We start from the raw sequence: 14,818 nt of genomic DNA on the forward strand, positions 1-14,818 counted from the left end.
TTTAATTTTAAATGAAACTTCTTAAACATTTTAAAAACTTTCTTTACTTTACATACAACAATCGTTTAGTTCTATATTATAGACTTATAGAAAGAGACCTTCTAAAAACGTTAACATGTATTACTGGCACACAAAACCTTAAATTCAAGTGAATAAATGAAGACTCGGCACAGCACTTCTGAAAGGTTGCCGACCCCTGGACTAGATGATCAAAGTGGTCTCATCCAGTCTTAGAATCTTTGACATTGGTTCCCTGGCGTATTTTCACATACTGAAGCAGCGGTTGGGAACTTTTAGTGTGTGGCGGCAGGTTCGAATGGCCAGTAAGTGCACAGCAAGCTTGGGGGCTGCAGATTTACACTCCAGCTGGCAGCGCACTGAGGCTGTATCTACTCTGTGGCTGCTATTATTATTAACCCTCTGGCAGTACCGTAGTGTGGATGCTTCCACTCAACGGTAGAGAGTTTTACTGACGATTTAGTTAATCCATCTATTCCATAGGTGATACCATCTTGACAGAAGAATTCTTACGTCGAAGTAGCTGTGTCTACAACGGAGGTTAGATCAACCTAAGTATGGAGCGCAGGCTGCAAAATTTTTCACAGCCCTGAACACTGCAGCGAGGTTGATCTACTTTTCAATATAGAACATAAGAACGGCCACATTGAATCAGACCAAAGGTCCATCCAGCCCAGTATCCTGTCTTCCAACAGTGGCCAATGCCAGGTGCTCCAAAGGGAATGAACACAACAGGGAATCATCAAGTGATCCATCCCCTGTCGTTCATTCCCAGCTTCTGGCAAACAGAGGGTAGGGACACCATCCCTGCCCATCCTGGCCAATAGCCATTGATGGACCTATCTTCCATGAACTTATCTAGTTCTTTTTTTAACCCTGTTATAGTCTCGGCCTTCACCACATCCTCTGGCAAAGAGTTTCATAGGTTGACGGCGCATTGTATGAAGAAAGACTTCCTTTTGTTTGTTTTAAACTTGCTGCCTATTCGTTCATTTGGAGACCCTTAGTTCTTGCGATATGATAAGGAGTAAATAACACTTCTTTAGTTGCCTTCTCCACACTAGTGATGATTTTATAGAGCTCTATCATATCCCACCTTAGGCGTCTCTTTTCCAAGCTGAAAAGTCCCAGTCTTATTAATCTCTCCTCATATGGCAGCCATTTCATACTCCTAATCATTTTTATTGCTCTTTTCTGAACCTTTTCCGATTCCAATGTATCTTTTTTGAGATGGGGCAACCACACCTGTATGCAATATTCAAGGTGTGGGCGTACCGTGGATTTATATAGAGGGAACATGATATTTTCTGTCTTATTATCTCTTGCTTTCTTAATGATTCCCAACCTTCTGTTTGCTTTTTTGACTGTTGCTGCACACTGAATTGATGTTTTTAGAGAACTCTCCACAATGACTCCAAGATCTCCCTCTTGAGTGGTAACAGCTAATTTAGACACCATCGTGTAGACAAGGCTTAACTCAGTGTTTAGAGAAACCATGGGGCCTATTGCGTCCAAAGCATGTGTGTCAGTTTTGAAAGCACGACATCAGTTCCTAAGTTGCTTACACATTTTTTAAAATGTTGCCAGAGAGCTAATTTAATCCATGTGCACTAAGCCACGTGCATCATTGTCAGGGTATGTGGGGGAGCGAGACTCAAATGGTTTTTAAAACAGGAGCTGGGCAGCATGAATGGGCATGTGGCTAAACTGTTAAATGAATACTCTGGAGATATGGATTCAGTTTCCAGATCTGCAGTAGGCCCCGTTTTGTGATCTTGGATAAGACCCTTTGCCTCCCTGTCCCTCTTTCGTCCATCTGTGAAATGAAAATACATTAGACCCCCTTGGTTTACTAACTGAGCGGGGTTTGAGGAGTTCATAGCATTAAAACAATCATAAAATTGAACCTCTCAAAATTACACAGGTCTGGTTTATAAACTGCCATATGGTGCTTTCTTCTTGTCTTTCAAGTCGTTGCAAAACAATTTCCAACAAAGTGATGGCATCAGAATGTGAAAAGAAGTTGCTCTATTTTTCATCAATATTACTTTTGTCAGGTGATTTCTTTTTTTTAATTCCATCAGGGAAAGTAGTTTGTAAAGTTGGTTGTTTGTAAGACTGATATTTGTAAAACTGAGAATCTATTCTATTAACAGCAGCAGCTGTGTGAATCACTGATTGTTTTTGAGTCACTAGCAGTCCCAATTTTATTAAAATATGCAGGTTTGGGTCAACCTGAAAAAAAAACGTTATGAAGTTTTTGGTGGATCAAAAAATAAAATCAATCTGCATTTCAGGCGGAACTCAACATGTTCAGTTTCAATTCAAAGCATCCGTGAATGTATTTTTAGTTATTTTTAATAAAATTAAAGGAAATTCCAAACCAAAATGTCATTCCAAATTGAAAATTTTGTTTCACTTTGGGGAAATTGTAAAAAAAAAATTTTTTTACTTTTTCAGGGTGTTTTGGTTTCGTTCTCTCCCCCTCCACCTGACATCAGTAATTTGGTGACACCAACACAAGTTCCTGAAATCTGTTGTTTCATTTCACCCAAAAAAGTTCCAGCTGGAAGATTTCCTCCCGCTGTAATAACCCTTGTCCATTTACACTGTAAGTTGCATGGGAAAGAGACTATTGCCAGAGCACTTAGCACCCTCCGGGAAGTGATTTTGGTTTGGGCCTCATAAAAACATAACAGTGGCCAGACTGGGTCAGACCAAAGGTCCATCCAGCCCAGTATCCTGTCTCCCAACAGTGGCCAATGCCAGGCGCCCCAGACAGAATGAACAGATAACATCAAGTGATCCATCCCCTGTCGCTCATTCCCAGCTTCTGGCAAACAGATGCTAGAGACAGCACCCCTGTCCATCCTGGCTAATAGCCATTGATGGAGCTATCTAGGTCTTTTTTGAACCCTGTTATAGTCTTGGCCTTCACAACATCCTCTGGCAAAGAGTTCCACAGACTGACTGTGCATTGGGTGAAGAAAGACTTCCTTTTGTTTGTTTTAAACCTGCTGCCTATTCATTTCATTTGGTGGCCCCTAGTTCTTGTGTTATGAGGAGTAAATTGCACTTCCTTATTTACTTTCTCCACACCAGTCATGATTTTATAGACTTCTATTGCATCCTCACCTAAGTCGTCTCTTTTCCAAGCTGAAAAGTCCCTGTCTTATTAATCTCTCCTCCTATGGCAGCTGTTCCATACCCTTTCTGAAGCTTTTCCAATTCCAATATATCTTTTTTTAGATGGGGTGACCACATCTGCATACAGTATTCAAGATGTGGATGTACCATGAATTTATACAGAGGCAATATGAAATTTTCTGTCTTATTATCTATCCCATGGGAAGGCAACCTATGGCACGTGTGCTGAAGGCGGCACGTGAGCTGATTTTCAGTGGCACTCACACTGCCTGGGTCCTGGCCACCAGTCCGGGGGCTCTGCATTTTAATTTAATTTTACATGAAGCTTCTTAAATGTTTTAAAAACCTTATTTACATTACATACAACAGTCGTTTAGTTATATATTATAGACTTATAGAAAGACCTTCTAAAAACGTTTAAATGTATTACTGGCACTCAAAACCTTAAATTAGAGTGAATAAATGAAGATTCGGCACACCACTTCCGAAAGGTTGCTGACCCCGATCTATCCCTTTCTTAATGATTCCCAACCTTTTGTTAACTTTTGTGACTGCCGCTGCACATTGAGTGGATGTTTTCAGAGAACTATCCACAGTGACTCTAAAATCAAAGAAACATAGAATCATAGAATATCAGGGTTGGAAGGGACCTCAGGAGGTATCTAGTCCAACCCTCTGCTCAAAGCAGGACCAATCCCCAACTAAATCATCCCAGCCTGACCTTAACGACCTCTAAGGAAGGAGATTCCACCACCTCCCTAGGTAACCCATTCCAGTGCTTCACCACCCTTCTAGTGGAAAAGTTTTTCCTAATATCCAACCTAAATCTCCCCCACTGCAACTTGAGACCATTACTCTTCGTTCTTTCTTGAGTGGTAACAGCTAATTTAGACCTCATCATTTTATATATATAGTTGGGATTATGTCTTCCAATGTGCATTGCTTTGCATTTATCAACACTGAATTTCATCTGCCATTTTGTTGCCCCATCACGCAGTTTTGAGAGATCCTTTTGTAGCTCTTCGCTGTCTGCTTGGGACTTAACTATCTTCAGTAGTTTTATGTCAGGTCCTAGTGCAATACAAACAACGGTACTCGATACATTTCAGTATTGTGCACAGCATTGTGTAGACTATTGTAGAAAACCGTCCATTTGCACATAATGCCCGGCTTTGCTGACTTTGCATGGCATGATGTCTCTCCTGTTGTTAGCCCTCAATGTAGTAACCATTCCTCCTGTCTCTTGGCAGTTGAGCTCTGGACTGTGGTACCATGGAAGGAGACAATGACTCTGTGGTGACTGAATTCATCCTGGCAGGAATTTCTGGTGGCCCTCATGTGAAGTTCACCCTCTTTGGCTTCCTTTTTGCAATCTACCTACTGACCCTGGTCGGAAACACTCTCCTGATCCTGCTCACCAGAGTGGACCTCCGACTCCACACCCCCATGTACTTTTTCCTCAGTAACTTGTCCTTCTTAGATATCTGCTATATCACCAGCAATGCCCCTCAGTTGATGGTCCATTGCCTCTCCAAGAGACCCTCCATCTCCCTGGGCAGGTGCTTGGCTCAGATGTACATCTCACGCTTCTTGGGGATAACTGAGTGCCTTCTGCTGGCTGTGATGGCTTATGACCGCTGGGTGGCCATCTGCAAACCACTGCGCTATTCCCTTGTCATGAGCAACAGGGTCTGCCTCCAACTGGCAGCCATGTCATGGAGGGGCAGTTTCCTCCTGTGCCTGTCTGATTTCCTGGCCAAGCAACCTCGTTTTTGCGGGTCCAACATCATCAACCACTTTGCTTGTGAGCTCCAGTCCATGCTGAAGTTGGCCTGTTCGGACACCCGCAGCAACCAAATCGTGATGATCAGCACCAGCGTCCTGGTCCTGCTGGTGCCCTTTTCCTTCATCCTCGTGGCCTATGTCCACATCATTGTGGCTGTGCTGAGGATCCACTCCACCCAGGGCAGGACCAAGGCCTTCTCCACTTGTGCCTCCCACATCACCGTGGTGGCCTTGTTTTACGGGGCAGCCACCTTTGTGTATCTGAGGCCTCAGTCCAAATCTTCCGCGGATCAGGACAAGTACATTTCCCTCTTGTACGGAGCAGTCACTCCGGTTCTAAACCCTCTGATCTACAGCCTGAGAAACAAGGATGTGAAGGAGGCCCTGAGGAAGTTGGCAGGAGAGAAAATGAATTGCTGAGAGCTTCCGAGAGCTTTGATTCCTTTCTCCCATGTGTGCTTCAGAGCCTTCTTCATGTGCCTCCTGACTTAACAATGTAGAGACGCTCAGGACAGAGAGTTGTAGAGAAACCTGATTCCTGACCTAAATGACGTTGGATGGTGAAGGAAGGATTCCAATTTCCCAGACTGAGGCAGATTTTATTTGTTTAAGTTTCACCTTGCATCTCTTTCTGTAGTAAATTTTAAGTGAGTAGAATGAAGGAAGATGGAAATAAAAAGTCAAAATATTAATTTTTTTCCTTAGAACAGGGAATCTTTTGGTGCAGAAGTGTCAAAATGTTATGTCTGACACTAACCTGTCTTCCCCTGAGCACTACTGTTAATCATGGGGAAATACTTCTCTGTGGGCTGAAATATATTTCCTCAAGGTGCATGCTAGTCACATGTTGTAATGGGTTCAGTCACAGAGACCCTGTAGCAAGACCGAAGACTCACCAGCGTGGCGCCTCCTGCTGGTCGTCTGGGAATTAACTCTTTTCCAGTCTCAGAGCACCCTCTGCTGGCCGGTGTCTTGCCTACGTCAGGCTCTGTGTCCCTCCCAGACCCTGGTGACCTTTATTTTGGGGTTCTGCCCCAGAAGTCCCCACACTCTGGGTCTTCTTTCCCAGGGGGACCCCCCAACCCTCTACACCCACTTTGCCTCAGTGGCTACTGCCAGTCGTCATCTAGCCCTCATTCACTAGGGCAGCCTGCAGCCTGTAAGGGCCACTTATCACTTGCAAGGGGGTTTGGACCAGCTGCATAGCCCTAGGCGACACATCTGCCACCCCAGTACCTCTTTAGGCCCCCAACAAGGCCTGCAGGGGAGTTGCCAGGCTGGAGCTCCCCAGCTCCTCTTGCCCTTTCCCAGAGCTGCTCTGCTCCAGGTACCCTGTGCTCCCAGGCAGCCAGGCTCTTCTCACTCCAAAGCTAGAGTGAGACTCCTCCAGCTCCTGGCCCCACTAGGCTCCTTATCAGGGCCAGCTGGGCTCTAATCGAGCTGGCCACAGCTGTGGTCAGTTAATCCCTCAGCTGCTCTCACTCCTTATCCCAGCTGCAGCCCTCTCCAGGGCTGCTTTTAATCCCTGTTCTGCTGGAGTGGGGCGGCTGCCCCACTATAGACACCCTTGAGACTGTCAACTGATGTGCTGAGATTACCTCTGAGCCCGTTTTTTCTGCCAGTTTGGGCCTCCAGAACCCTGCCTTGTTGAGCCAGACATGCTAGCCTGCTGTAACACAGACCGACGGTTTCCAGCCATGCCCCCAAAGCTGCAGACTTTTAACTGAAAACAGCTCAGCAGGTCACCTATCTCCAGCACCCAGACACCCAGCTCCCAATGGGATCCAAACTCCAAATAAATCCATTTTACTCTGTACAAATCTTATACAGGATACACTTATAAACTGTCCGCCCTCTATAACACTGATAGAGAGATATGCACAGGTGTTTGCTTCCCCCAAGTATTAATCACTTACTTTGGGTTAATTAATAAATAAAAGTGAGTTTATTAAGTATAAAAAGTAGGATTCAAGTGGTTTCAAGTAATAAACAGACAGAACAAAGTAAGTTACCAAACAAAATAAAACAAAACACACAAGTCTAAGCCTAATACATTAAGAAACTGATTACAGGTAATATCTCACTCTCAGAGATATTCTAATAAGCTTCTTTTACAGACTAGACTCCTCCTTAGTCTGGGCCCAATCCTTACCCCTGGTACAGTCCTTGTTAGTTCCAGCTCAGGTGGCAACTAGGGGACTTCTCATGACTGGCAGCCCCTTTTGTTCTGTTCCACCTCCTTTTATCTTTGGCACAAGGTGGGAATCCATTGTCTCCCTCTGGGTTCCCACCCCTCCTTCTAAATGGAAAAGCACCAGGTTAAAGATGGATTCCAATATCATACGACATGTAAGCCTTCATTACCGACTGGCTGGCACCCATGTATACAGGAAGGTTTGCAAGTAAACAGAGCCATTTACAAGTCATTGATTCTGAAGCACCCTTAATGGCTTCAGTAATACAAGTTATATTTTATTCTCCTAACTCCAGACATAGAAATAACACATGCAAACAAATGGTATGAACACACGCAGTGGACCCTAAGCTTTGTAATGACACCTTACAAGAGACCTTTTGCATAAAGCATATTCCAGTTAAATTATATTCATACTTATAAACATATTCATATGGAGTACAACATCACACGTTTCCTAGGATATACAGCAATCATTCAGTCAGAGGGGAGGCAGCAGTGCATCTTGGGAGTTGTAGTTCAGGTGTCTTGTTCCATCGTTCTCTATGGTATGGATTATATCTCCCATGATGCATGGTGGTCACTATGTTTCCTATGATATATTGCATCAGTTCAACCAGAGGCAGCACCATTGTGGATTTGGCCCAGCTTTGGAAATCTTTCATTTTTATTTTCCCTATGGGAAATGGAAACAAGTTGCAGAAATTCCATTTTCCATCCAAAAAAAAAAGTTTTGACAGAAAATTCCCAACCCTCTCTATAAATGAACTAATAAAATTGGTCTTGAAATAAAGCATTTTGGCTTTTCTGCCTTGACACTGAAAAAGCAGGCTTTCGCCAAGCGTTCTGCCATTGACAGGAGCCAGTTCCCCTCTCAGTGTATCACTAGTGGATCTTGATTCAAAGAATCAGACCCAGCAAACTTTGTGCATCTCTCCCAGCACATGACTGTTGCCACTCCTAATTTTAAATTACTTTGACAAGACTGAGGTTGGAACATAAGAACGGTCATACTGAGTCAGACTATAACCGGGCGCAGACTCACCCAGTGGCGCCTCCTGCTGGTCTCTCAGGGAATTAGCTCAATTTCCAGCCCAGAGCACCCTCTGCAGGTCCGTGATCCACCACAACTGACCGTTGTGTCCCTCCCGGACCCCTGTTCTCTCTGAGGTGCTGCCCCCTGGCAATACCCCAACAATCTCTGTGGGTCTCCCTTCCCCAGGCAGCCCCCACCCACTACCCCCACCTCACCTCAGTCAGGCTACTGCCAGTCCTTACCTAGCCCTGGCTCACTGAGGCAGACTGCAGTATAAAAGGCACTCATCACACGCAAGGGGGTTTGACCTTCTGCCTTCTTCTACCACCCAGTACCTCTCTGGGCCTCGAACCAGGCCCTGCAGCCTGGTGAGCCACCAGCCTAGAGCTCCCCTGTTCCTCTGGCTCTTCCCCAGCCCTGCTTCACTCCCAAGTACCTTCTTACTTCCCTGCAGCCAGGCCAGTCTCCCTCCCCCACTAGAGGAGAGACTCTGCTCAACTTCTGGCTGCTCTGGCCTTCTTAAAAGGCCCAGCTGTCCTGATTGGGGCGTGGCCCAGGTGTAGCTCCTTCCCCAGTCATCTTGGGCTTTTTCTCCTAGCCCCAAGCCCTCTCCCAGGGCTGGGTTCTACCCTGTCAGGGCTGCAGCGGGTAATCACCCCGCTTCACAGACCAATGATCCTTCCAGCCCAGTATCCTGGCTTCTGACAGTGGTCAGTGCCAGGTGCCCCAAAGGGAATGAACAGAACAGGCAATCATCAAGTGGTTCATCTTTTCATCCACTCCCAGCATCTAGCAGCCAGAGGCCAAGGGACACCAAGAGCATGGGGTTGCATCCCTGACCATCTTGACTAGTAGCCACTAATGGATCTATTTCTCCATGAACTGCTGTAAATCTGTTTTGAATCCAGCTACACTTTTGGCCTTCACCACATCCCCTGGGAACAAGTTCCACGGGTGGTCTATGTGGTGGGTGAAGAAGTACTTTCCTTTATTTTAAACCAGCTGCCTATTCATTTCATTGGGTGACCCCTGGTTCTTAAATGTCCCAAATTGATGGAGTTTTGGAAAGTTGTCTTGGGAGCCTATTGTACATCTCTCTTTGTAGGAGCAACAAGTTAAACAAACAGTCAAACAAAGGGATGCCCATAATGGTAACACCTGGATGGAACTACCATAATTGTTCCCTAGCCTGCCTTTATATTTTCACTCTTCAGATACGTGTAATCTGCTGCCACATCCCATTCCACTGTACACAGCCAAGCTATGTTGCACCTCCAGCTTTGTTCTCTTCAGAACCACTGTCACTGTGCCAATGTCTTCATGGTCATGAGATACTGGGAACTATGGAAGATCGATATTTGGAATTTCCATGCTGTGGGAAATCCTGCAATTTTTTTTTGTAAAAAGTGTTTTTTGTGCCATACCAGAAAGCAAGCAAAAAAAGTCAACATTTCCTGTGAAACAAAATTAAAAGAAAATACAATTCATTTGTTTCAGAAAAAAACTCTGACTTTTCCAATGGAAATTTTCAAATGTGCAGAAGCTGCATTATCCATGGAAAAATCATTTCCATGGAAACTTCCTCAGCAGAGTTACAACAGAAAGGAAGAACATAAGAGCATAAGAATGACTATACTGGGTCAGATCTAGGGCCCATCTAGCCCAATATCCTGTCTTCCAACAGTGGCCAGTACCAGGTGCCCGAGAGGGAATGAACAGAACAGGGAATCATCAAGTGATCCATCCCCTGTCGCCCATTCCCAGCTTCTGGCAAACAAAGGCTCGGGACACCATCCCTGCCCATCCTGGCTAATAGCCATTGATGGACCTATTCTCCATGAATTTATCTAGTTCTTATTTTGAACCCTTTTATGGTCTTTGCCTTCAAAACATCCTCTGGCAAGGAGTTCCACAGGTTGACTGTGCGTTGTGTGAAGAAATACTTCCTTTCATTTGTTTTAAACCTGCTGCCTATTCATTTCATTTGGTGACCCTAGCTCTTGTGTTATGAGAAGGAGTAAACAACACCTCCTTATCTACTTTCTCGACACTAGTCATGATTTTATAGACCTCAATCATATCTCCCCTTAGCCGTCTCTTTTCCAAGCTGAAAAGTCCCAGCTTTATTAATCTCGTCTCATACGGCAGCTGTTCCATACCGCTAATCATTTTTGTTGCTTTTTTCTGAACCTTTTCCAATTCCAATGTATCTTTTTTGAGATGGGGCAACCACATCTTCACACAGTATTCAAGATGTGGACGTACCATGGATATATATAGAGGCAACATGATATTTTCTGTCCTATTATCTATCCCTTTCTTAATTATTCCCAGCATTCTGATCACTTTTTTGACTGCCGCTGCACATTGAGTGGCTGTTTAGAAAACTATCTACAGTGACTCCAGGATCTCTCTCTTGAGTGGTAATAGCTAATTTAGACCCCATCATAGGGACACTAAATAGATTACTGGAGCTCCTGAAGTGCTGTAAATCCTCATGCTTTAGGGCATAAACCACTCTATAATTAGGCTTGGCAGAATGAGAGGTTTTACTTTTTTTTACCATTTCAGCAGATGATATTGATGTTCATTTTAAATAATTTGTTTTCAATTTTTATCTATTTAAATTTTCGCAGTTGTGCAAATTATTTAGTGACAATTGACTTTGAGATTCAAAAATTATACCCATTAAAAACACAAATTGTCAACCTCACATATCAAAATTCACGGAGTAAAGGTCTGTAAATCAAACTCTCCTATGTTCTCAAGCAGCATTTCTCTTCCTTTGCCAATGGGGAAATTTAAATTATTTTCAATAGACATTTTTCATTAGTTTGCATCTGTACAGTGCAATCGATGTTCATGGATATTTACCAATAAAAAAAAAAACCTAACCCTTCCCAGTCTAGTTATAGAGAACTACAGGGGGACAAAATATGGAATTTCCATTTTGGGGGATAGTCTAACATTCTGATCATTGTTTTCATTCCAAAATGGGAAGAAAATAAATAAATAAATAAATAAATAAATACCCTGTGAAATGACATTTAAAACAATTCACTTCAGAAAAAAATCAAAAATTTCCCACTGCAGATTTTCAAATTGACAGAAGCGGCTTTTACCAGGGGAAAATCATTTCAATGCAAAATCCCTGAGCAAAGTTACCAGAGGAAGGATTAAAACAAATCATAAGAACAAAAAGTGGAACACAAGAGTTTCTGAAGGGCTCTAAAGACCATAGGCACCAAGTGTCCTGTTAGCAGAGTCCTAGGCCCCAGGTCCTGGCTCTGGCCACTTGGGAAGGTGGACTGTTACTGTGTTGGCATAACAGGATGCTTGCAGCAGTGGGACATCACTAGACACCACTAGATTGGTGCAATCTGCCTTGTGTAGACCCAATCACGTAGCCTCGACCAGGCCTCAGTGTGCAATGTAGACACACCCGTAGTACACGTGTACCTTGACCACCACTGAATACACCCAAAAGAACCTGACCTCCCAACCCTGCCTCCTTTCCATGAAAACCCAAGGAAAGTTTGTTTGCCTGTGTAATAATTTGCATTCTAGGTCTGACGAGGGGTATATGTGGACATGTTGGCCAAATAGGGCCCGTTTCCCCCTGGAGCTTACCTAATTACACCAAGGAGGCACGGAGAACAAGAAGACGGGTACCACACCTTTATTTTCGTTCAGCTGAGCGGGTGTTTCTTCCCGACTAATGCCAGAGAAGAACACACCTTACATGGGCGACCTGAGCCCCTTTTATAATCAGCAACAAACAACTTAGTTTACGTCACTTTACTGACCTATAGATAACAGGTTACACAGAATACATGGATTATTTTGGGGAGGGGGATACAGGACACATCTGTTGCGGATACATTTATCATTTTGAAGGGAAGATAAGGTACATGTCTTGACCCCTGGCATCAAATATCTTTTGAGGATACATGAGAAAGCAGCTGCATACACTTTTGTGCCAAGCGGGCCAATTAGTAAATAGCTAACATGGTTAAATGTAAGATTAAATACATGCCCCGTCCTTGATTCCCTGGTCCCGTCCATCATTCAAATCCCTAGGCTCATCCTCTAGCTAGGCCCATCCTTTAGCTATAAGCAGAAAGAGCAAGAGCAAGACACAGGCCTTTTGATTCTTAGCAGGCCTTTTGATTCTTAGCAGGCCTTTTCTATCAGACATGAGGTAAAGAAGCATTTGGGAATGTATCTAGGTTTTATATCAAGGTCATTACTATGATCCCTGGACACCTACTTCAGAGACAAAGCAGTTGGTCGAGAAGATGGCGTTCAAGCCCCAGGCCTCATCTACACACAAAAGCTGGACTGTTTTCACTGTTCCAGTATACACAGTGCAGTGCAGTGCAGGGGCCCCGTGTGGATTTTTGAGACCACGTCTACACTACAGCTGCTGCACTGGCTCTGTAGCTGGGCCACTTTAGTGCCATAGCACTGGGTTTCCCCGTCAAATGTCATTAATCAGGGTGCCGGAACAGGGGGGGGCCAGAGGGGCCCTCCTATTTTTTACTGATCATAAGGATAAGCAATGGGAGGGGAGGGAGCAGAGAGGAGTGAGCGGGAGTGGGGTTTGGGGGGAAGAGGCAGTGCAGGAGCAGGGCCTCAAGGGAACATCAAGGATGATGTAACTACAGTGCTCAGGGCACAACTCTTCACAGCCCTGAGTGGCAGATGTAGGTCAGTCTAATTTTCAGCCATAGACCAGGCCTTAGTTCTATTGCTAAAAAGGTGTGTCATAGCAGTGTAGCTATTCTTGCATAGAAGGGAAATCAATTATACGAGTAGAAGACACTTTTATACTGGTTCTAACTGTGTCCACTCTAGCTGTCGCACTGGTTTGAAAATCACACCCCTAACCAAGAAGTTTCTACCAGCACCAAATCCATGTGTAGACCAGGCCTGACTTGGCAACGGCTTGACTGCTGGTGTGTGGAGCCCACTGACTATCAAATTGACTCGCGGTCCATCCGCCATGAATATCACTCTGTAGTAATCACATTCATGACTTGGAGAGGGTTTCAGAAGCAATCCTGTCTGGCCATAATCATTGCCAAAGGAGAGCTGCCGTGTGAGCGTGTGTCTCCAGAGGGGGGCCAAGTTAGCAGCCCCAATGCAACTTTTAATGGCTCAGCTAAATCGCACTGGGCATCATTAAAAGATCACATTGCGCTGTGTATTGCAGTGTGCGGAGAGTTTTCTCGAGGCATTTGGTCTGATCGCTACAGCAACGAGGTATCACACAACTGTGAAACGGACCTTTAATGAAACCCTTGGGGATGTGACAACTTTCCCAATGTTTCTGTAAGTGGCAATTGTTTTAATTGGCGTAGAGCAGAGAGACATGGTGCCACATTCATTTCCGATCTATCAGCCCTCCTCTTTTAGTGCTGAGAGCTAGCCAACCAAAACACCCCCGCTGAATGTTAGTAAGGGTGCAACAGTCCCCTTACACGTGCGAAAGTTGGGAATCGTCCCACACCTGCAACACTATGTGGTCCCACCAGTTTGTGCTTGTTTCCTGGGCCCAGAATTGGTGTTCCACAGCGTGAACCCACCCCATTAACAGCATGATCTCCAAAGCGCCGGGGCCCGCAGTTTGAGAGAATTCTGTATCCATGTCCTCATCGCTCTCATCGCCGCACTGCCGTCTCCTCCTCCTTGCCTGGTTTTCCAGGTTCTGGTTCAGCATCAACTGCACGATAATGTGCGAGGTGTTTACAATGCTCATGACTGCTGCGTTGAGCAGAGCGGGCTCCATGCTTGCCGTGGTATGGTGCCTGCACTGAAAAAAGGCACAAAACGATTGTCTGCCATTGCTCTGACAGAGAGAGGGGCGACTAACGACATGGCTTATGGGAAATTAAAATCCACAAAGGCGGAGGCTTCCATCAAGGAGAAACACAAACAACCATCACTCGGAATGGGCCCCTCAAGGATCGAACTCAAAACCATGGGTTTAGCAGGCTGTTTATTTCACGGAGGAAAGAGAGAGCAAATGAATACAAACCAAATCTGCTCTATTTCTTGTTTTGATCCACTCCATCTATCCTTTACATCTTAGGCTGGCAGCAGATGGTGCAGTATGACTGCTAGCCATCGTCATCCCCTGGGTGCTTAGCAGAAGATGCTGCATTAAGGCTGCAAGCCATCGTCATCTCCTGGGTGCTTAGCAGAAGATGCTGCATTAAGGCTGCTAGCCATCGTCATCTCCTGGGTGTTTAGTAGAAGATGCTGCATTAAGACTGCAAGCCATCGTGGCTGGGAAAAGCCATGAAAACAGCTGAGTGGGTAGTTGGCCCTGATAAGAGGTCTGGAGGCCAGGAGGTGGAGGAGTCTCTCTCCAGCCCTGGAGGGGAAGGGCTAGCTGCCTGAGAGGAAGGTACCTGAACTGGAGCAGTGCTGGGGAATAGGGCTAGGGAGCTGGGGAGCTCCAGCCTGGTAAAACCCCAGGCTGCGGGCCTTGTTGAAGGCCGACAGAGGTACTAGGGCTGCAGAGATACAGCCTGGGAATAGGCAAAGGCAGCAGGTCTTAATTCTCTTGCCAATGATGGGTGGCCATTACAGACTGCAGTCTGCCCCAGTGAGCAGGGGCTAGATGGTGACTG

General features: G+C 45.1%; 1 protein-coding gene and 1 long non-coding RNA gene across 2 annotated transcripts; one reads left to right on the forward strand and one right to left on the reverse strand.

The window, feature by feature from the left end:
- Nucleotides 1–4,437: 4,437 nt before the first annotated feature.
- Nucleotides 4,438–5,370, forward strand: LOC115641526 (olfactory receptor 13H1-like). Its single transcript, XM_030544732.1, has one exon. The coding sequence runs from the start codon at nucleotides 4,438–4,440 to the stop codon at nucleotides 5,368–5,370; it is 933 nt and encodes a 310-aa protein (XP_030400592.1).
- Nucleotides 5,371–6,052: 682 nt separating this feature from the next.
- On the reverse strand, nucleotides 6,053–13,881 carry LOC115641668. The gene is made up of 3 exons (XR_003998102.1): nucleotides 13,765–13,881; nucleotides 9,021–9,023; nucleotides 6,053–6,062 (listed from the first exon to the last, which is right to left on the reverse strand). It is a non-coding gene; the product is annotated as an uncharacterized LOC115641668 (long non-coding RNA).
- Between the last annotated feature and the right edge of the window lie 937 nt (nucleotides 13,882–14,818).

The sequence above is a fragment of the Gopherus evgoodei genome, unplaced genomic scaffold (assembly GCF_007399415.2).
Source record: "Gopherus evgoodei ecotype Sinaloan lineage unplaced genomic scaffold, rGopEvg1_v1.p scaffold_35_arrow_ctg1, whole genome shotgun sequence".
NCBI lineage: Eukaryota > Metazoa > Chordata > Testudines > Testudinidae > Gopherus > Gopherus evgoodei.

Coding starts and splice junctions, on each gene's coding strand:
- LOC115641526 (XM_030544732.1), top strand. CDS start 4,438: ATGGAAGGAGACAATGACTCTGTGGTGACTGAATTCATCCTGGCAGGA.